The following is a 23,197-nucleotide window of genomic DNA, read 5'->3' on the forward strand; positions in this document are numbered from 1 at the left end:
TTACGGAGGGGACACATGTTACCGAGCAGATTTTCTTTAAATGCACTGTTTGTAAAAGAAGTCATGCGTGCCAAAAAAAAAACATTTTATGTACATATTTCTGTTTATTCTCACTGCATCCCCAGCGGTTACATGTCTGAGGCTGTTTTTATACCTGTGTGTAAATTTTCCCTGTATATAACTTTGATGTTTTAATATGTGTAAACTGTGGCACATAAATGACTGGTTAAAAACTTGCTCATGCTTTGGAGTGTTATATGTATATGTTTATATGTTGTGTATGCTCTGCTGTGTGTGTGTGTCAGAATTTCTTAAAAAGAAGCAGTCAACATTTCTGTCCCGCTCGTCTCCAGACGTTTTACTGCCTGTGTGTGACTTGATTGGGGGATGACGTCACTTTATGACTGACATACATAAGAAAAGCATAATAAAGATTGACCTGTCTAATACTCTAAGGTCCTGTCTAACACTCTAATATCTAATATTCTAAGGTTCTGTCTAAGGTTAAGCAATACTTTCTCCCTTTTACAGTATTTTATTGCTGACCTATCCGTCATCCATTCAACAGAAATATAAACATGGCAGCACAGACTGATAAGAGCGCAGGAATTTCCTACAAACTCGAGATCAAACAAGTGCTTTATTTGCAGTCTGAGGCCTTTAATCGCCCCGTTATGGTGGTGGAGTGTCCGAAGGTGTGTGTGTGTGTGTGTGTGTGTAGTTTATCAATCACTACCTCATGAGCCCTTTTCTTGTGGTATTCAGCTACTCACTAGCGTTAGTCATCTGTTTGCTTGACTTTTTCGCTGAGGTTCGTGCATTTGTGTAATGGCAAGTAAAAGTGTGTAGTGTGTGTAAAAAAGCGTGTGTAATGTGACCTTTGAGCTCAACAATTATGCAGTAGTCAAAAACAACAAGAAAAGAACACTCTGACAACCTTTATTCTTGAAGGAATAATTTATCTTATATTTCCATAGACGTAGACGAAAATACTACTTTCAACATCAAGCTCAATATTTACAGTTGCATATGCACACAGAACGGGGGCAGAGTGTGCGACTAACACTGCTTAATATTCCATGTACGTTACAAACAAGCGCTTTACGAAACAGAAAAAAAACAGGATGAATAAATGCTTGTCGCACATTGAGATCACCAGCGCTCGGTCCTCATTGGTCGGTTTTAGGGGTCACCCCCATGGTGTGCACATGAGTGCACACGTACTTTCTATGAATGTAACAAATTTTTCACGTAACATGTGTTGTTAAATATGTACAGTACAGGCCAAAAGTTTGGACACACCTTCTCATTCAACGTGTTTTCTTTATTTTCATGACCATTTACGTTGGTAGATTCTCACTGAAGGCATCAAAACTATGAATGAACACATGTGGAGTTACGAACTTAAGAAAACATGTTTTATATTCTAGTTTCTTTGCTCTGATTACTGCTTTGCACACTCTTGGCATTCTCTCGATGAGCTTCAAGAGGTCGTCACCTGAAATGCTTTTCCAACAGTCTTGAAGGAGTTCCCAGAGGTGTTTAGCACTTGTTGGCCTCTTTGCCTTCACTCTGCGGTCCAGCTCACCCCAAACCATCTGGATTGGGTTCAGGTCCGGTGACTGTGGAGACCAGGTATCCACTTTTTGTTAAGTACATAACTCCACATGTGTTCATTCATAGTTTTGATGCCTTCAGTGAGAATCTACCAACGTAGATGGTCACGAAAATAAAGAAAACACATTGAATGCGAAGGTGTGTCCAAAATTTTGGGCTGGAGAGCAGAACGGAAAAATTGGTTACATTCGTAGGAAACAGTGATGTACAGTGTTCTGTAGGTCGCCGGACATTCGCGTCGATATTAGCGCCTCTTCTTACGTTTTGTGCGTGCATCTTAACCACATTCTGTTGCCAGGGAACCGTTCACAGCACACGAGCTACCAGACGACAGCTTTACTACAACAGCCTGCTGCTCGCACGAGAGAGAGAGGGAGAAAAAAAAAAGCTCAAAAGCATCAGCGCAACGTTTCTACCATTTTCAGAAGGAAAATAAACAAACAAATCAATACTCTGATATAGAGAGCGTTACTCCGACAGAGAGAGGTTAGAAAAGGGATCCTTCTATCTTTATCGCTCTCTCACACACGCACACACACGTACACACGCACACACACACACACACACACACACACACACACACACACACACTGCCACCTGCTGGCAAAATTCAGGAGCCAGAACCAACGCCTAATCCCAGTCTGGGCGGAATGTATCGGGTTCATGGAGAAAGGGTTCTGGTTTTCAGGTGAAAAGGTGGAACGCACTGATGGAGGTAGACACCGATGAAGAAGAAAGGTAGGTTTGTGTTACGGAGCAGGGACGGGGCTTCTGTATAAAGCGACGCCTTCGCTTTTTTGGTGTTGAGCAGATGAACTCCTCCCACTCTACATTCTCTGGATCTCAAAGAGCCGAACATCTGTGTCGTACCAGATGGGAGGATCCACATTCCTGATGGAGGGAAGCAGAATGCATTACATGTGCACGCACACACACACACACACACACACAGAATCAACCTTTTTTCCCCTCTTACCTTAGATAGACGACGCCCCACATGTAAGTGCGGAACCACATGGCGGTTCCCGCGTTGGCCTGGTACTTGCGGATGAGGATGGGGTGTGGCACAGGCAGCAGACCAACCAAGGTTCCGTGCTGCAGGAACTTGAGGATCTCGGACTCATCAGTGAGGCCTCTGTTTACACACACACACACACACACACACACACACGTGTCAGAGTTAAGTTTTTTTTTTTTTTAAATAGGTACATGGGAGTGTGTGAGGGGTACTAACTTGTCAATGCAGATCTTCTCCACCTGAGGAACAAGAACCTGCAGCAGCCTCATGATGGTCTGCAGAGGCAGCTTCGTCTTCCAGGAGAGAACCTGGAAATCAGCGTCCATAAAGTAACTCATTTCACACGTACGGAGGATTTCAAGAGCACAAACGCTGAAACATAAATCAAGTGTCCCACCCATTCAGGCACAGGGTTCCAGTAGGACACAGAGGACGCACAGGACAGACGTCGCCTCTCCATCTCGGCCTCGGTGTAGAAAACATCCTACCAGGAATAAAATGCGCACACACACACACACACACACACAGATGGCAGATAAGCGGTCACACACAGCGCGAGGCGTTATGTAGCATCTCTCTTGCCAAATCTCAGTGTACAGTCTCACCTCATTGTCTCGTCCCGAGTTGGACTCTGTGTCGCTGGCACCGGCACTGGCAGCGCGTTCGAGCGCCAGCGCCTGATGGGACTCCGTTCGTGGCAGGGCCACCATTGTGCCGTCCTCCGACACCTGTGACTTCTCGGTCAGTTTGTCAATGGCTGAAAGGAAGATCAGCATGAAGCACATCGTTCAACTCATCATGCAGCGGTGGTCACGTGACTGCTGCGCTAACACGTTCGCTTGTGTGACATAATTCGTGAAACGTGCTTGACACTGATCACGTGAAAGTGATTGTTTTTGTCATTGTGACACACAGCAAGCACAGCATACAACAAATGTGTCCTCTGCTTTTAACCCTTCAACCAGTGGGGCAACCCTTTGGCCACCACTGCCCCTAATGCGCAGTAAAGCAAACTGTTCTATGGTTGAGGTTGCACCTGGCATGGCCACCAGGCTGGCGTTGAGCGTGCCAGGCTCTGCGGGCACAGCAGGATGGGAGCCCTCCATGGACACCGTTTCCTGCGAGCTGGTCCGGGAGATGACGTCCGGCGACTTTTTCTTCTTCTGCAGCGCCTTGTGGATGGACGCGGGGTCACTGGGCAGGTTGGCCAGCTGGTGGAAGACGCTGCGCTTGCGAATGATGGCGTAGACCAGGTTACAGTTACCTGGAAGTGGGGTGAATGAGTTCAGACCGGATCAGCAAGAAAAAAAAAAATCCCAATCCTTTACTTTTCCCTTTTATGAGAGTTATATGTAACTGTCAAACTGAGGCAGTGCAGAATATTTTGGTGGTGTATTTATTTTGCGAGATGTATTTCCCAATAGTTAAGGTGACCATCTTGGCAACAAAAACCTCCTGCTTGACTTTAAGAGACTATCCTATTAATGTTTTGCTCATGGCTGCTAGTGTCCTATAATTTTTTGGCAAGGACAGTGTTGCGTTTTTATACGATCTTCTCACCATCAAACTGGTACTGGATGATGTTGTTGAAGGCTTCCAGCAGGAAAAAGACCAGGTGGTGGTTCTGGGAGGCCGAGAAGAGAAACCACTGGGTGGAAAAAGCTTCAAGCAGATGAAGCAGCTTGTTGGCTGCCACCATCGACAAGCTCTTCAGGTATGGGGAGACTGTGAGCAAAGAGTGAACGGGCCGTGGTGAAAAAAAAAAAGTCTTTGTATGATCGGAAATAACCGTACATCACATTAACGTTGCTATACTCAAAACATTTAAACAGTGACTTAAACAGAAAGTATTGAACGTTTTTTAAAAATCTTGAAAAAAGGTGTCTGTGTCTGTTAATGGAACTGATGGAAAAACACCAATTGGTACAGACTTTCTAGTATGAATTCGGCGATTCGGTGATTCACTGGTCACATCTGGCCAATTGACTGAATTTCATGCATTTAGCCCTGCTTGCCAACATCTGTAGATCGCAGCAGATGTGCCAGGACAGAGCCGAACATTTGATAATCGATAATAGTTATGGACAGACAGTGTCGGCTGTATACCTTGATGAATTGTTTTAATTTTAGATTTTGGCCCTGGTTGCCAATTTGTCTTTTAATTTATTCAATTAAGCAGCTAATTAAACTGAGCAAACTGGCAAATGTCCTGACACCTGACGCAATTTTCAACTGGGACCCCGCCAAAAAAAAAAGACACACACACACACACACACACACACACACACACACACACACACACACACACAACAACACTTACTATAGTTAAGTCAGTACTGACTCCACAGCCAACTGCCAGCAAACTTACCATTCACCACTATAGTGAGCAGGCAGTCATACAGTGGCTGAAGTCGCTGGTGGCCGCTGGTGATGATCTTATGGAAAACCTGAAGACCAATTAGAAAAACCATATTGAATTTCTAGTTCATAAAAATACCAATAGATTCGGAACTGGTAAGACTGAATGAATGATTATTGTCATTCCATGATAAGACAGTGAGAAGATAGGGGCCTCAGTGATGCCTCAACCAATTGTTATTATGGATTCCACGCATAGTCACACCTCTGCATTTATTTATTTATTTACAGCATTTATCAGACGCCCTTATCCAGAGCGACTTACAATCAGTAGTTACAGGGACAGTCCCCCCCTGGAGAGACTCAGGGTTAAGTGTCTTGCTCAGGGACACAATGGTAGTAAGTGGGGTTTGAACCTGGGTCTTCTGGTTCATAGGCGAGTGTGTTACTAGGCTACTACCACCCTGAAGAAAATAATGCATCAAAACCGCGATTGCTGTCAAAGGTGGAACTCACATCGGAAGCTGGTAATGGCAATGACTACGTACCACGATCAGCAGGTCAGCGTGGGTCCCGGTGAACACCGGGATGTCCATGGGCACGTGCAGCGTGTAGGGCTTGTTCAGGCGGACGCCGAAATTCCTCTCCCCGCTCAGCAGGAGCAGGATGAACACGCCGATGTGCATCAGGCCCACGCGAGCTGCTGGCCCGAACGCAGGTGACAAACTGGTCAGAAACGCCCATGCTCACCACACACACACACACACACACACACACACACACACAGAGCAATGTCACTCACACTGGTCAGCTCGGGCATCATTCAGGTAGTAGAGGATGGGCACCAGGATGTCCAGAACATCGCTGCTCTTCAGCACGAAGAACAAGAATTTCTGAGAGTGTGTGTGTGCAACAGAGAGTGAAATGTGCAAATTAACGTGACATTCACTGATAGACAACTGTCAAGCGAATTAATATTTTCAGGAGTCATCAGACGCCCTTATACAGAGCGATTTACATTTTTTTTTTTTTTACAGGGACAGTCCCCCTGGTGTCCTGCTCAGGGACACAATGGTATTAAGGGGGGATCTTTTGGGAAGCATGTTACACACTAGGCTACCCATAAGATCCCATTAGTCCCTAAGTGACATATACGGAACGTGCTTGTCCATTGCGGACAAAAAATACACTTAATGCTCATATATACAGAGGCGAGAACACATAGCGTCACTGAACGGACGCCAATGGTCACGGCGCCATCGAAAGGGCGGAGGGGCACCTTGTTGAAGTCGCAGAGTTTCCAGAAGAGCACCAGCAGCTCCTGGTGGAACTGGATCTTCTTGGTGGAGTTGGGCAGGTAGGTCTGGGTCAGCGGGTTGGTGAGCAGACGGGCCAGACCCTTGAGAATAAAGTCATAGTCCTGCACACACACACACACACACACACACACACACACACACACACACACACACACACACACACACACACACACACACACACACACACAGACGCTTTACAGCACAGAGCCCGGGCGACTCACGCAAAGAGCACCCGCGAACGACGGCGCTACCTCTTCTCGGTGGATCCTGGACAGGTAGTTCACAAACAGGTTGTCCGGACCACTGCACTGTAAAGCAGAGGGAGAAACCGCGTCAGGATCCCGTCAGCAGCCCCCGGCCTGGCGCGTGTGCTGCGCATTACGTAGGACCTCGGGCTCGTCCAAGCTGCCGTGCGGCGGGGCGGGGTGCGCGCCCGCCGCGTCGTGCTCCAGCGTGGTGATCAGGACCTGAAGCGCCTGCTCCACCAGCATCTCGCGGTAGTCCGAGAACAGCAGGTAGTTGTAGGGAATCCCGTATCCCACGGGGTCGTACGCGCACACCACGTTCAGCAGGGATGTGAAGAGAGGGAGCGCATGTCTAACACACACACACACACACACACACACACACACACATTTTAGTCATTTTTTATCCCTGACCGTTTTAACTTCGATTTAATTATGTTAATTGCCAACTTTACTGCCCTTAAAACGAAGAACTCTTACACAAGAAAACAACAAATTTGCTGTTTGACTAGAAAGTAACAAAAACCCACGTGTATTATCTTGCAGAGATTCTTAGTTGCTGTTGTTGAACATTTGTCCTCCTTCTTTTCGTTAACATGGTTAATATAGCAGGAGGGTGTGGTCCTGAACAGGAGGATACTGATGCACGAGCCTTTGTAGGAGGCAGTGTGTCATATTTGAGCATGTGTGTGGGTGGCTGTGAGATCGTGTGTGTGTTTGGCTCGAAGCGGGTTGTATCTGTGTGTGGGTGGGTGGCTGCATATGATAAGCTGGGACTGAGTTTTTTTTTTTTTTTTTTTTATTTGTGTCTGTCTGTGTGTGTGTTTGTGACACCTGTTCTCAGTAGAACAGAAGAAGGTGACCCAGGGGTTGAGGACGTTGTTGTCGGAGGATGGCGGAAGGTACATAGCCTCTGAGAAACACGTGAGCAGCAGTCGCAGCAGCTCAGTCCTGCACGCAAACACACGTCACAAATGAACGGTTCACAAGGATTAACACACACACAAAGAAAGCAGGCAACGAACGGGCACTAAGCCGATCAAACAAACTATATAACCCAGATGCGCACATGCCCTGTGTTTGCTCACCTGTTGAGGTCATGTATGTAGTTGAGGGGGGGTGACTGGGCGAAGCCGACGCCTGCCTCCCAGATGTACTCACAGCTGTCCAGAGTGTGCATGTCCTCCACGGAGCCCTGGGAAGACACAGCTGGATTACACACCATCTCCACCCGATTACACCGCATTTACCACCGCAGCACTTCTGTACTGCAAACTACACGTTGGACCAGTGTCAATCGATTAATCACATAATCACACCCAATCAATCACGATTAATCGTGATTAATCACAATTGTGCAAAATTAATGGTCTCTTATTAGGAAAATCTTTGTGAGATTATTTAGTTGAAGTTTTGAAGATGAAGTTCAGCTTTATTGTCATGTCAGCAATATACATGTTAGACGGTACATAATGAAACGAAATAACACAGACAAACCGGGGCTACAGGCGCCGCAAGAATAACATTTAACAAAAAAACACGTAGACAACAACGAGACAGACGGAGCTAAACAAGTGAAATGAATAATAAATGTGCAAAGTAAAATAGTGCAATTAGTAAATGGTAAAATATTGCAATAGTTCCCCTAGCCTGTCTATGGTCCTGCAGTGGCTCTGGCCATCCTGCTTCACCGTTCAGAGACCAGCAGCTAGGACGGTCGGATCTGGAATTTGTCCCCTTGTGACGCTTACCTCCCGCTTCTCATGCTTTTCCCACCCCTCCCCTAAAAAAGTAACTCCACTGATCGTCATGGCCCCCAAACGTGCGAAGCACTGCAGTTGCTCTGTAATTGGATGTGAAAATACAAACAGATTTTTTTTTTTACTTCTATAGGCCGCTCTCCTCCTCGTCCCGCCTCTCTCCTCCTCATTAGCATTTATAGCTACAGACACCGAAACCTCGCGTCCTGCGGAAATCTCACTGTGGGACTGGATCAAAGTGGCTGTAATTCTGCACCACGGCTGAAGAGACTTCAGATGCAGTATTAGGGAACCACACTAAGACCGATATAAAAGCAAAAAATATATATATATATATATCACACTAGGGGACCTTTAGGCTTGCGGTAATGATGTTCATTTTGACAGCCCGGTCATTTTCACTGTAAGTCCCGACAACCTAGCCAGCCAACTTTTCTGTACTTTAATTTATCTATTTTGATGGGCAATCTAGCGAACACTACATTAGCAAGCACCCACCATACGTTACGTCATACATAGAGCTGTGAAAATGACCCCCCATGGTGTTGGCTCACCGGACCGCCCCTCTTGTGACTCTGCACGGTGAAGTCCGGGCAGAACAGCAGATCGGCGATGGCCAAGAGCAGCGACTCCGCCAGCGGACGAGCGCCGTCGTCGTCGTCGTCATCCACCTCATCAATCTGCGCCGAAACCGAGACGTTAGAAATACACGGGCACAGAGTAAAAATACGCCAGAGATGGACATGCCAAAAAGGTATTTCTATTCTACTTTAACACACCCATCTGAATTACTGTGCTCGCCGAAAGGCAGGGGTGGGGGACCTCCAATTCAAATTCAAACTTTATTTGTCACATACATAGTCATACATAGCAGTGAAATGCTTTGGCGACTGCTACAGACCACAGTATTGCAAATATTGCAAATATATTGCAAAGTATACAATGATTACCAATATGCAAATATTGCAAACATAACCAAATATTACACTTTTATGTTTTTAACATAAAATATAAAATATGTGTAACAGCTAGGTATAAAGTGAAAAAGTGGGAAAAAAAAGTGAAAACCTGACCAAAACGATATATTGCATTCTGACCAATGGCCTAGTGAACCAGAATTGATCACTTCCTTGATGGTAACATGGAAGCACGTTGTAAGTCGCTCTGGAAAAGGGCGTCTGCCAAATGCCTTAAATGGAAATATGTAAACGTCCCAAACTGGCCACTATAAACAAAAAAAAAATAACTGCATTTTGATGCCGCAAAAAATAAGATACGGAAGCCAACATCTAACAAAATGCCTTCTACAGACTGTGTAACTTCAGCAGTCTTGCAAAATCACTGCTAATTACACTTGGCAACATGGGTCTAATAAACTAGTATGTGGGTTTTACAATGGGAAATTTTATGTTGTTATTTTATTTTTTTTTTTAATAGCCGCAACAGGAACCCAGCCCTTTCACGTAATTATTTCCAAAGCCCAGACAATATCCCAGTGTGCATCCCTACTGTATACAAGTACTGTACATTTAAAGCGGGCGTCGCTCTGCTCACCCCAGCTCGGCCTGCCCCAGGCACCGTGGACCAGAAGAAGCCCCTCCAGTCCGGGTCCTCGAAGATGTAGGGCAGGATGCGGGTCAGGATGCGGCAGCAGTTCAGCGCGACTTGCTTCTCCTTCTCGGTCGGGCAGCCCGTCTCCGCCCCCTGCACCAGCTTTTCCACCGCCTGAGGGGCAGCGCCTGCGTAAATATGCCACCCAGCAACACGCCACTTTCCCGTCTCCCCCACGTCCTGATTCTCCTTTATTGCCTGTAGGTTCGTTCCTCGAACCGCCCTGACACCTCAACTTCGTCGACAGCAAATGTGCATAATCGGCAGCCTAATTATCGCGGTGCTACAGACGAGTTCTGGTGGCGCTCGAGTGCCAGCTTCTACGGGAAGGGTGGAGCCCTGGCCTCTTCCTCTCCGGACACCCGCAGGCAACCCCAAAACAACAGAAATGTGTGGCTTCCTGCCTTCAGCCCCCCTCCCCTGGTGGCCTGAAGCTCTCCGGCGGCAGAAGGAGGCACGTCCTACCTTGTAGCAGAGCGTTGCCAGGTTGGAGGGGGATTCCTCTCGCAGGGCCCGGATCTCAGCAGCAGGCACCAGAGCAAAGACATCCTGCACCGTGGTGGCACTGTCGGACCAGAACTGATCCCAGAACAGATCGTCCGTGGCCTCCACCGGCTGTGGCCAGTCAAAACCAAGGGTTAATGTGCACACACAAACACAGACGGCCACACAATCCTAATGGCCTTTATAAACTAAGCAAACATCTGATATGACGTCACACCAACGGTCAGATCCAAATAAAAAAAGCTGGTTTGGTTTGGTAGCTGGTGGATGTAAATAGTGCAGAATAGGGCATAACAGTCCAATACGTACACACATTGCAATATCATTTTTTTATTTTATTGCTCCTCTGAAGGTTTTCTACGTGGATATATACCGACAGCCTCTCTCTTCGTGGGTAACACAGCATCCCAGAGCATTTTTACACCTGATCACTGCTGTGCGTCTCGCAGCCTTCACCTCACGGACGCGACCCCTGCGTCACCAGACAGGCAATTCACTGCTTCAGGGCGACAACGCGAACGTGACAAAACGCATGCAACGCGACCCGTGCGTAATAACGCGCCGCTTGAAAGGGTTAAAGGGTTGATGATGATGATGATGATGATTATTATTATTATTATGGTGGGTATTTATAAGAAAGGTTGCAACAGCAGAACACATCGCCGGCGAGATTGACACTGACACCGCGTCCGACAAACGATGCGGACGCCGTCATGTCGCGCAGCGCCGGGACTCAAACGACGCGTCGCAACGCGCCAAGGCGCTCCGTCGCAAACCTGCGTTTTGGTGGTGAGCTGGATGACCGCCTTCCTGAAGCTCAGCTTGGAGTCCGTGTTGCCCATCTCTGTCCGCGGCGGCGGTGCGCGGATAATCACCTCCGACGCGCGGGGGCGGGGCATGGCGCACTTCCGGGGACCGCTCCGACACAAGCAAAGGGGATCAAAATCATAACAGGCACCTGCAGAACAAAAAACATTTTATTTATATATATATATATATATATATATATTAATGGAAATCAACTGTGGTAAAAAATAATACAGAAATATATATATATTGTTTTTTGGGGTTTTTTTTTTTCCCACGGATTGCACCTGCGTAACGATGTCACGAAGGAGCGTTTTGACGCTTCATTAATTTCCTCATCCCAAACTCTGAGCTCTGGCATCCGCGGCGAATTAATAAAATAATCGCGCAGCGCCGCTGTAACCACTTGCCCCGTCCTGCTGTTCTTCGTCGGGGCCGCTAGGCGGCGGCAGATCCTCGACGTGCCAGGAGCGGGACCCGGCCGGCGAGGACGTCCAACTGCTGGACAAGCTCGGCTGCTTGTCCTTCGGTGGCTGAAACGCCTTCCATTTTAAAAGTTGATGAGAAGGAAGAGATGTTTCTTTTCTGATCTTTCCTCAATAGGTAGAATAAAACAGGGCCCCATCATATGAAATTTATATTTCTAGTTTTTTTTACGCTAATGAATACCTATTTCTCAAGGCCTCGCTTGATTCAATGTACTGCACCTTTAACATTCCCGGTGAATTGCTCCAGCTAGATAATGCACCTCTTTAAAAGCCATCAGGGGTGTATGTGTGTGTGACATTCTGTTGCACATGTTGGGTTCCATCTCTTGGTCACATTCCTTTGTTGTAAAGGAGAACACAAGTCTTTGTGAGGGACACCAACAAGAACGCAATGATTAATCGTTTGGCTTGGACAGGGTGCACGACTTGCCCTGGAAAGCCATTAGCCATGGAAATAAGCTGCTTGTTTGTTTGGGCTTGTTGTCAATTCCCCTGGAATTGCGAGGTATGGGGAGTGCGCTTCTGGTGACCCTGAGTGACCTGACAAACCGCCATAGCAGTTTATTTTTTCCCCTCTCATCCCTTGGAAGGTTCTGTTGGCACTGCGATACGGAGAAAGTCCGAGATCTGTCACCTGTGCAGTAGTCTCCTGTTGTGCAGACGCTTCAGCATTCTGCATGCACTGGCTGCGGTGGTGGGGCAGGGGTGGCTTTTAGTAGATAAGGAAGAGCCCCCCCTTAATCAGAAGGCTGCCGGTTTGAATCCCGATTACTGAGGTGCCACTGAGCAAAGCACCTGTTATGGCTGCCCACTGCTCACCACGGGTGAGGGTTAAAAGCAGAGGACACATTTCGTTGTGTCACCGTGTGCTGTGTATGACAATGACAATCACTTCACCTTCACAGTTGCATAACAAGACGTCCTTCTGCCAAAAGTATGTGTGCCGATCTAAAGCCAACAGTCCGTTGGTAAAGAGAGCAAATGCAGGTGCACACTGATGAAGGAGTCCATGTCGTCCAATTACAGGCCATCTCTACATTACGTAGAGATTTTTAAAAAATCACCTTACGTACCAAAGGTGACATCCCAGAGACCCAAAATATTAACGAACTGGAAACTAAAAGGTGGTTTCCATTGGATTGAAAGCGGTGAAAGTTTCCACTGACCAAAACCCCAAAGCCGGCATGGTGAGCTGAAGAGGAGCTTACACAAGAGAGGGACTAGGAAGATGGATGATCTGGAGAGGTTCTGTATGGAGGAATGGCCTCAGATGACCTGTTCTACCTCCTCCAACCTTACAAAGCGTCATAGAAGCTGGCGACTCAGGGCTGTATGAAATGCCAACATTTGTGAAAGGTTGGCGCCGCTGCATTTTGATCAGAATGATAGGGTCAGAATAATTATTTTGTGCAGAGGACCCATTTTTCACACCAAGACATCAGCAAGCCACACTTCCCGGGCATCAGCTCCAATGATCAGCTCCATTCATTTAGCAAAAGTAAAGTGACCCCTGCTTCACAACAGAGTGAAAATATATATTTATATAGAAATCTGCTGGGAACAGATTCCTGGGGTTCAGCGGTTCATGCGTCCAAACGGGTGTGGCCAGAGATACATAATCTTTCATTGTATAGAAATTGTGGAAGTACTTGAAACTTTCAAAAGAAACGGAACTGATAAAATGCTCATGGGCCTGGTACAACAGGTCAGATTGCATCACATCATCACTCACTGGGTAATGGGAGAGCATGGATGATCACATTTTGCATACAGCTTGAGCATCAGCAAAGCAAATGTTGCTCAATACAAAAATAATAAATCAGCAAACTTTGAATGAAAAACACTTTAAGCCTCAAAACTCGCCAGTAATACAACTTTATATATTAGAACATCATCAAGTGGCGGCTCCAGATTTTTGATCCTCACTGCGTGTGCAGCAGAAGATTTATTGTTCTGACCTCTTCTAAATCATTACTGCTGACTCTCTCTCTCGGGCTCATGCACACACACACACACACACACACACACACACACACACTGTTATGGCCTCCACCCACACACCCCTTCTCACCCCTGTCCACACATCATCAATTCTGCTCCTCGTTAGCATATTCCCTCTCTCTTTCCTCGCTGTCCGATTTGCCAGAGAAAACATGACATGCAAATGAACGTGCTTAATGCGCATCACTCGTTACTGGAGATAATGGTGAAAGAGAACATCTCCCCTCCCATCTCGTGGGCCATTTTTCATCCTTTCCGTTCCTCCACAGAAACACCGTCCTTTTATCACTTTATCCCCGTGTTATCCAGCACATCCGAGTGATACCAAAACTGTCACCGGATGTGACAGGATGTCACTTAAATACAGATTTTTTCATACGTCAGTCCAGATTTTGTGTGTGTGGGGGTGGGTATGCTGGATTTCACTGCAATTTTTTTTCCAAAGAAGCTGAAAATGTTGTCATGGGGACTTCGTTTTTATGTCCCATGAGCGCCTCTCTAGGCAACATAACCAAAATTTTAGCCAAAATCTATGCATATTTGACGGGTGTGGGTTGAAATTCTCATTAATTGTCGTCTTCGTACATATGAACTGCGATTAGAATGCTGGACCTACACAATGATCTAAAGTTCCCTGTTGCAAATGCACCAAACAAGTTCACCGTTCCATATATGTGTGCTTCCTTATACCAACACCTGTTCCATGTATTAACAGCTTTATAATCTTCCATTATGTTCCTGAATAACAATTGTATGTGCTGAAAAATGTGAACACGGATCCGACTGTGGCGTGTGTGTGTGGATCCTTGATGGCAGACATTCACTGAATGCCGGGATGACAGCAGACGCACTCGTGATGCTGCATTCTGGCTTTTCCGTTGGGAGCGCCGGTGTTCTCTTACTTGCTTACTTGCTTTTTTTTGCTTCGCTCACGTTCCTCCCACAAAAGGGCCCGGATGTGGCACCGACGGGTAAACGAAAAATTAACATGATCTTATTAGGCCTGGCTTCAGCAGCTCGGCGGATGCAGGTGCTCGGGGCCCCCGGGGCCCCGGAGCGAACAGGGGGCTGATTGTGGAATTACGCAACCGGCCAGTGGTGACTGGGGCGCTGTGTTGAAGTTCCCTTCAGAAGCCGCCCTGCGGGACAACCGAAGTTTTGTTGTTAATATGCGACTTTGCATATCGCCGCAGCTGTCGGCCCACGCCCGAGGCCAGCGGGAACTGGGTTGGGACCGATCTGGATCCTGAGCGACGGGCAGCACCTGCGTCTGTGTTGTTTGGTAGATTCGGGGCTGAAGAACGGAGGAACAACATTTCGTTGTGTACAGGAGCGACGTAGTCTGAGGTCGTGGGGGCCGTAACGGACAATGCGAAACATCGATGGATCCAGTTCTGGTTCTGAAATATATATTTTCCAAACATATTTTTTATTTTTTTAATCTGGGCCCGAATTCAAACGACCTCTCGGCAGCCAGGCTGCATGGTGGCTCAATTAGTGACGTTCTGGGAAGTGAAAGCGAAGTGACTGTCACTGTGAAGCACGTGACAGGCGTCCCGGTGAGCAGCGTGCAGGGGCACTTTTGCTTTGGGATTAGAACCGGTAACCTTCCGATTACCGGGGGCCGCGTCCTTCCCTGCTAGGCCAACCCCCGAAAATGAGGCGGAGGAGCTACATGTTGAATTAAGACCCTCAAAGAAAGGCAGGAAAGCATACTGATGTGTTGAAATATAGTTTTCTTCTTTCTTCACTCCCACCAAGTTTGTCAAATAAATCTATTAACCTCTTCAGCCTTGATAAACAAGGCTCATATGACTATTTTATCATCCCTCAAATACCACAAAGCTCTCAATGTCCAAAATACTGGTTTATTTTAATTCTATTAAATTAATCGATGAATCTCTTCAAGCATGATGGTGATCAGGGTGGTAGTAGCCTAGTGGGTAACACACTCGCCTATGAACCAGAAGACCCAGGTTCAAACCCCACGTACTACCATTGTGTCCCTGAGCAAGACACTTAACCCTGAGTGTCTCCAGGGGGGAACTGTCCCTGTAACTACGGATTGTAAATCGCTCTGGACCCTAACCCTAACCCTGCGACCCGACACCCTTCGCTGCTGACTCTCAACTCGGCTGAGCCACACGTCGTGATCCAGGTTCGAACCCGCCGCGCCGGATCCTTCCGCGGGCCAATCGGGAGCGCGCGTGTCCCATTTCCACGCGCCGCCCCGACCAATGGGCGCGCGTGTTTACCCCGCGCCGGCACGAGAGCGTCGGCGCCTCGCCTTCGGGGGTTCGAGCCTCGACTCGGCTGGTCTCGGAGCGGAGAGAGCACGATGCTCAGCGCCGGCCGCCGGCCCGGTTCCGGCCCGGACCCGAGCTCCGCTCGTCCCGCCGCGACGGCCTGACGCGCCGGTGAGTCGCCGGATCTAATTTCCTGTCGCGAATGTCGCGCGTGTGACGGCCGCGTCGCGCAGCGCCGCTGCTTTATTTTGGTGGCTCTCCCGTCCACTTCCGAACCGCACAGAAACGACTCAGATCTAATCAGGGTCACAAGGTAACCGCGACGGCGCACAAATAACCGCGGGTTCAAATCGCTGCGAATGGAACGACCGTAATGTCGCCTTTATTAGTGCGTGCGACGTTGTGCGTCGTTCTATGAATTTTTTTCTACGCGACGTTGTGAATTAAACAGGCCGATCTGCAAATGTTCACCGACGTGTGACTTGTATTAAAAATGTAATACTCTCGAGGTTTGTATTAAATTACGACACCGCGTCCGGCCTGTTTTATTTTGAACGTGTTATTTATTTATTTCCTCCTTCATTGTCTTTGAACGAATCAAAAAAAAATTTTTTTTTTTTACATTTTGTAATATTTTTTTCTTTGTCGTCACCGGTGCTGTTCGTGTTTTTTTTTTGTTGTTGTACTTTTTTATCTTTTTATTATTATTTTTTGAGTCCCAGTGTGTTTAAAATCGCGTTTGTCCGGGGCCCGTGTTGCGCCGTCGCGCCGCTGGGTTGGGACCGAGCCGCGGCCGGAGCGGTGGCCGCCTCGGGTGCACTCTCAGCCGGACGCGCAGCCCGCGAACAGGCGCTGCTCCGGCACATCCGTCCGCGACGAGACCGATAAAACCGGGGAAAAAAAAAACAAAAAATAATTAGCAGGGGAGGGGAGGACATTTTAGCGTCTGTTAGGGAAAAAAAGGAGAAACAAACGGAATTTACAAATTTTCTAATTTCATTCCCATCTTTGTCGCCGCGAAGGCTGTTTCGCCGCGTCACAATCGCACGCGCATTTGCATTTATCTATTTATATGTATATAATGTATATTTTAATTTTTTATAGCACAATTCCGCGAGCCTATTAGTTCACATTTCGACGTGGATGATTTATTTTATTTTTTTGAACGCGGCCTTGATTGGCACCGTTCGCACGCAGAGCGGAGGGGGGAAAAAACGCGAATTTCCTCCCGAGACGCGAGGGGAGGGGGACCGGGCCGGGCTGTAATGGCTGACGGGGAGCGGAGTCCTGCGGGGGAGACAAAGAGCGGCGGTCCGGGCCCGGTCGCGGTCCTCCATCAAATGCTCATTTACGGATGGTTATTCATTTATTTTTCATCCTTATCACGTGGCCCGCGGGAATAAAGAAATGCGGGACCTGGTGCCGTGATTTGCGTTGGTGTTTACAGCACACACACACACACACACACACACACACGCGTGGGCCAAATAATCACTTGTCTGAATTTTAACGATTAGCCAGAACGCGTTTCTGCATTTCTATAGATTGTTATATAAGTGCACGTGTATGAAATGTAATAAAGAGCTTATTTATGATTTTTTTTGTAATTATTATTTTCGCAGAAAACATGGTTCGGGTCTGCTGCATCACACGGAAGAGCCAGAGATCCAGTGTCCGCCATGCTTAGTCCGGCGGAGCGCCGCCCCTCGCTCTGATCTCCGCCGCCGACACTCGAGCCGCCTCTCCGGGATGGAGGGCCGGGACTTCGCCGCCCCGGCGCACCTCCTGTCGGAGCGGGGCGCCCTGGCGCACCGCGCCGCCGCCGCCGCCGCGCGGATCTCCTCGGCCGGCCACGGCTCCGTGCAGCACGCCGGCCACTTCCCGGCCGGAAAGTACTACCCCTCCCACATCCAGATGGCCGCGCACTCAGGTCGGTTCTTCCAAAAAAAAAAAAAAAAAAAATACAAATAAAAGCGCGGTTCATCTTTATTACGGGTTTTGTATAAAACGTGTTATAATTTTGTAAATGTACATTTTGAAAACTGGCCCACAGTGAACCGGGTGGAGCAGCAAGGCCAATAAATTGACATTGCAGAGTTTTTATTGCATTGCGTTGATTGACATGCTGCCATCGTGGCTGGGTGACCAGGGTGGCTGGGTGACCAGGGTGCACGTGGTGGGAGGGGGGGGGCAGCTGAAATAGCGTGGCGAGGCGTGAAGGTGCGAGTGGCCCGCGGCCCCTGCGTGGGATTTGGCGTCTAGCGAGACCAAAATAAGCTGGGCGGGTTTTTTTTTTTTTTTTTTTAGGTTGCGCTCTAACGTGAATTCGTCACGTATTCGATTCACTAATCGACTCAAACCGAGGGCATGTCCCAAGTTTTCCAGAATGCGTTACGAAAAGCAACTCACATGCATTCATCTAAATGTCCTGTCATTTTCTGTACTTACTTACGTTATCTTATTAAACATGTGTTTCACATGAGTTCAGAACAAATACACCTCTGTCTGGTGTTTTTCTCCATCAGCAAATTATCCTATCTCCATGGAAACGGTACATCATGCGGACCAACGATCACTTAGCGCAGCTATAGGAACGCACCGGATACACTAAACATACCCGGGAATAGAATGGATTTCCAGACGTGGAAGGTTAGAAGCGTGGAATCTCGCCGTCTTCCGGACCTGGGAGCGGTAGAAGCACTGCGAGAGCGGCCGCCACGAGGCCTACGGCGACTCCTGCGAGAAATCCGGCACGCCGGCACCATAAATCCAGCACATCACACCTTCCCTGCAGTCTTACTTTACAGTGGGACCTTGAGACCCCTCCTCCCCTTTAATATAATTCCCCCTCGGACCGAAACGTCGGAACGCCGTCCATCACCTCGGACAATAATAGATGCCGAACTTCTAGGTTTTGCTTGAAAGAATTCTTTTTTTTTTTTTTTCTTCTTTTTAAAGAGCACTGGGAATTAATGATTGACAATCGGCCCCCACCCACCCCGGTTAAGTGCCTACGGTAATTCTACTTCGACGGTACGTTTTTGTAGCCATTCAAACGCAGCTGCGTTGAAAGTGAAATGTCTCTCGTTGAAGCCGCTGTGTGACCGTGAAATTTCGCATCTGTCTCGAGTTATGCAGGGATATCACCCTCTCACCCCCCCCACCCCAGTACACCGAAATGCACACTCGTTACACGATTCTCAAGTATAGGTCGCGTTCGTTTTTTTTTTTTTTTTTTGGTAAAAGGAAAGCAGATGCTGTCCCTGCGAGGGGTCAATTTTTTCGCTTTCTCAGCTTTGGGGCAGTGGTGGCCTAGCGGTTAAGGAAGCGGCCCCGTAATCAGAAGGTTGCTGGTTCGAATCCTGATCTGCCAAGGTACCACTGAGGTGCCGCTCCCCACACACTGCTCCCCGGGCGCCTGTCATGGCCGCCCACTGCTCACTCAGGGTGATGGGTTAAATGCAGAGAACAAATTTGTGTGCGCCGTGTGCTGTGTATCACGTGTGACAATCACTTCACTTTCACTTCAATTTAACCAGCTAAACCTACTAACCTTACTAAGTTCTCCTTTCAAATATAGACAGATAATGGGGGTGTACAGTAATGTGTGTGTGTGTGTGTGTGTGTGAGAACGATAGTGTAAATTTAATACAATATTGTGCCATCAGCCGGCACTGTGCTGAGGTGTTAGGTTCGCAGCAGAAGAAGTTTCCGTACGGCTCCCAGCCTCTTGTCCTTTCGCTTTCTCAGCTTTGGGGACTGCGGGGACCCGGACCCGCCCTCCTTATTTCGGGCCTCGATGGGCCTGGGCCATTACCACGTCCTCGCCCTGCTAAGGACCAAGCCCGGGGGACCCAGTGACTCGGGTGCAAGGTTTGGCGGTACGGGCGTCGATGCGGAGTTACTCCTCCGCCGCCAATTGGTCGGGCCTCGCGCGGAAACGGCCGCGACTGCGCTGTTCCTTCCGAGCGTGTTCACACTGCAACGCGAAGTAAGCAGGTGCAGCTGCCTCTGGACACAGGCGTCCTCTGACGCACGGGGGACAGGGACGTTCGGCAGTTTTTATGAGGTCTTCTGGGACCAGTGTAGCCCCCGAAGGGAGGCGGCACTTACTCGGTCATGTTGGTGTATGTTTCAAGACTGAAAGCATTGTAGGCTAATCTGCAGGCCTTTATGTTGTGTGTTATGTTGTTAATGTGTTTTAATAAGTTGTCACAAACCTACACGAAAAAGCAGCCATCTTGGTGTAATCACATATATATATATATTATATTATATTATATTATATTATATATATTGCATGGACCTGCAAATATGTCATTGGTGATGAACTGTGCTGCGACCTACGGGCTCGTACGGTACGAACTTTGCTCATCCAAGGTGACGCGTAACGTGAGCGCGAAACTTCGTGAAGTGAATCCGTGGGGAAAAAAAAACCGCAACGGTTACTTCCCTGGCACGTGCTACGCGGAGACCGGGCCTCAACCGGCAGGCGTTGAGGTTTTTTTTGCGGAGCATTGCATAACTGGTCGGTCGGTACATTTTCTCTGCAGGCCCCTTTTACTTCATTTACATCCAATTTGGTTTGCAGCGCTTGACGGAGGATGTCGGTTCGCGCCGTAGACAGCGTTTCACTAGCGCTTAGACGTCCGCTCACTCGCGGTGTTGTGCTGTTCGCTGCCGCAAGTATCGCGTCTTTGTCGCTGTTCTTGCTTCATCCTCATAACTGGAGCAAGGCTGAGGATTTGGCCATACATTTACATTTACAGCATTTATCAGACGCCCTTATCCAGAGCGCCTTACAATCAGTAGTTACAGGGACAGTCCCCCCCTGGAGACACTCAGGGTTAAGTGTCTTGCTCAGGGACACAATGGTAGTAAGTTTGATTTGAACCTGGGGCTTCTGGTTCATAGGCGAGTGTGTTACCCACTAGGCTACTACCACTTTGATTATTTGAACATGCAAATTAAGCCTTAGTAGCTATCAAACGTTTTGGAATGGGGGTTTCGTTTTTTCATTGCCGACGGGGCTTGAATTCGCAGACAATGGCCCTCGCCTCGGCTCCACTGGCTCGTCTCCTCTTCCCGGGGCATTTGCATGTAGGAGGCGGCTGAGATATTTTATATTGCACCTTCCGCGGCGATCCGGGCCTGAGGTCGCCCGCACCTGCTTTGCATTCTGCGCCCCGCTTATTGCCCGTGTGTGGCACCGCGGTCTCCGGTTACGCCCAGCCTGGCCGCGGTTACTGGGCATCATGTGGGCCCGGGAGGGGTGTGTGACAGGCGGGGCTTTGTTCAGGCTGACTGGGTCTAATGAAGCACCATCCGAGGCTTTCCACACACACACACACACACACACACGCAGCAGATTACACCCCGGGAGGCCCGCTTCTTTTGACGTTCCCTCTTTAACAAAACCAACAGCTCCAGCGGCACCTCCTCGGCGTCGGCCGAGCGATTCTCCGCGGACTCGGCGCGTAAGGTCAAGCCGGCTGGTTAAAAATACAGCGAACGCGTGTATAAAAAATTTACCCTTGTAAAAGGATGAGCCCGCATCCACTGGAGGCATGAAATTGAGGACGAGTGCACAGCGGTGTGAACTTCATTTTGAAGGCTGAAAGGAGCTGCCCTCGATTTGGAGAACATCTGGGTCTTCTGGAGGATTCCGCCAAAACGCGAATAGTGCTCCGTGAAGCCAAAAGTTGCTTCGTTTTTTTCGCGATAGTTTTTGATGGCTGGGGTTGTCGTATCGCGTCCTTATGAATCTCCGTGGTCCGCCTCCGTATCATTAAACCCAGGATGGTAAGGCAGTGCTCAGGCCGGTCACCAGTTCGCCATTCGGAGTGCTGGGATTAAAGCGAGTGTTCGGGTTATTACATTTACATTTACATTTACAGCATTTACCAGACGCCCTTATCCAGAGCGACTTACAATCAGTAGTTACAGGGACAGTCCTCCCCCCCTGGAGCAACTTAGGCTTAAGTGTCTTGCTCAGGGACACAATGGTAGTAAGTGGGGTTTGAACCTGGGTCTTCTGGTTCATAGGCGAGTGTGTTACCCACTAGGCTACTACCACCCAACAGATGCTGTCCTGAGACGGTCCCGGTCCAGATTACCGGACCGGTTTGGACGACACGGAACTCACCAGAAGACCCAGCTGTTCTCATAGGTGTCACAGGTCATGCTGTTCGCTGCAACGGTCAAACAGATCCAACTTGGTCAGCCCACACCCACCCCTTCCCCATCCTGCCTTCAACAATTCCATAACCGAACCGTTTTTCCAACGATAATGGTAATAAATCAGTAATTACCAAATAAATACAGACACAATGCAAGAGATGACAGTGACAGGCTGTCCTGGGAGGGCGTGTGACGGATATGACATGGATTTTAAATGTTTTTAACCCCCGAATATTACTGAAATGCGGCCACACTTTGCCTGATTTGTGTCAGCAGAAAGTGAGACGTCAGATGAAGAAAGTTTTTGTCATTGTGATGCACAGCAAGCACAACACACGGTGCACACAACGAAACGTGTCCTCTGCCTTTAACCGTCACCCTTGGTGAGCAGTGGGCAGCCATGACAGGCGCCCCTCTGCTTTGCTCAGTTACGAGCCCGCTTCTTTACCTGCTAGGCCGCCACGATACGATATTCATGTGGTTCTTTTTCTTTGTGTGTGTTTTGAAAATTGACAGAAGCAGGTTAAAATTGCCGAGAATGAACATGTAGTGCGACCGGGTAGGTTTGGAGATTGCAGAATTCCCGCTCCACCGTCACTGAAATAACCAGAAAAGCCGATCTGTTCGAATGTGCCAGTCAGTACGGCAGGATTAACGCAACGCGCAGAACAGGTGCGCGGACCGAGAACCGTAGCCGGGCCTGCTCGCTCACAGCGGCGCGGCCGAGCGAGAGCACGAGACAAAGGGGAGGAGGAGGAGGAGGAGGAGGAGGAGGGGAATAAAGACGTGTGGATGGATGCAGAAAGAGAAGGCAGGTTGCCTTTCTTCGCCCCCGTAATAAATGTGTGTGCGCGCACGCATGAGTGTGATTAAGTGCATGTGTGTTTCTCCATCTGTCTCCACCTATCCTGCTGGCACACCTGCACACACACACACACACACACACGCATGTTATAGCACAGCGAGCAAGATGAATGAGAGCTGTGAGGATGGCAGGGTATTGTGAGGACCTGGCATGTCATTATATGTTTAAGCTGCATGTT

General features: G+C 48.4%; 2 protein-coding genes across 8 annotated transcripts in view; one reads left to right on the forward strand and one right to left on the reverse strand.

The window, feature by feature from the left end:
• Nucleotides 1–1,694: 1,694 nt before the first annotated feature.
• Nucleotides 1,695–11,620, reverse strand: hid1a (HID1 domain containing a). Its single transcript, XM_028986437.1, has 20 exons — nucleotides 11,527–11,620; nucleotides 11,209–11,390; nucleotides 10,394–10,543; nucleotides 9,872–10,042; nucleotides 8,872–8,997; nucleotides 7,646–7,752; nucleotides 7,392–7,508; nucleotides 6,702–6,909; nucleotides 6,564–6,620; nucleotides 6,273–6,413; nucleotides 5,796–5,886; nucleotides 5,542–5,693; nucleotides 5,004–5,082; nucleotides 4,196–4,360; nucleotides 3,672–3,899; nucleotides 3,241–3,392; nucleotides 3,033–3,119; nucleotides 2,852–2,943; nucleotides 2,594–2,752; nucleotides 1,695–2,508 (listed from the first exon to the last, which is right to left on the reverse strand). The coding sequence occupies exons 2-20, from the start codon at nucleotides 11,329–11,331 to the stop codon at nucleotides 2,445–2,447; spliced, it is 2,469 nt and encodes an 822-aa protein (XP_028842270.1). The 5' UTR covers nucleotides 11,332–11,390; nucleotides 11,527–11,620; the 3' UTR covers nucleotides 1,695–2,444.
• A 4,366-nt stretch (nucleotides 11,621–15,986) lies between these two features.
• Nucleotides 15,987–23,197, forward strand: part of bahcc1a (BAH domain and coiled-coil containing 1a) — a 30,564-nt gene continuing 23,353 nt past the window's right edge. For 4 of the 7 annotated variants that reach the window (XM_028986151.1, XM_028986153.1, XM_028986155.1 and 1 more), the window contains exons 1-2: nucleotides 15,988–16,145; nucleotides 17,597–17,904. In XM_028986151.1, the coding sequence (XP_028841984.1) occupies nucleotides 17,724–17,904 (181 nt within the window). In that variant the 5' untranslated portion in view covers nucleotides 15,988–16,145; nucleotides 17,597–17,723. Of the gene's footprint in view, nucleotides 16,146–16,169; nucleotides 16,288–17,596; nucleotides 17,905–23,113; nucleotides 23,157–23,197 lie in introns of those variants that run through there. The other 3 variants (XM_028986158.1, XM_028986152.1, XM_028986156.1) reach the window with 3 other exon arrangements.

The sequence above is a fragment of the Denticeps clupeoides genome, chromosome 7, assembly GCF_900700375.1.
Source record: "Denticeps clupeoides chromosome 7, fDenClu1.1, whole genome shotgun sequence".
Classification (NCBI taxonomy): Eukaryota; Metazoa; Chordata; class Actinopteri; order Clupeiformes; family Denticipitidae; genus Denticeps; species Denticeps clupeoides.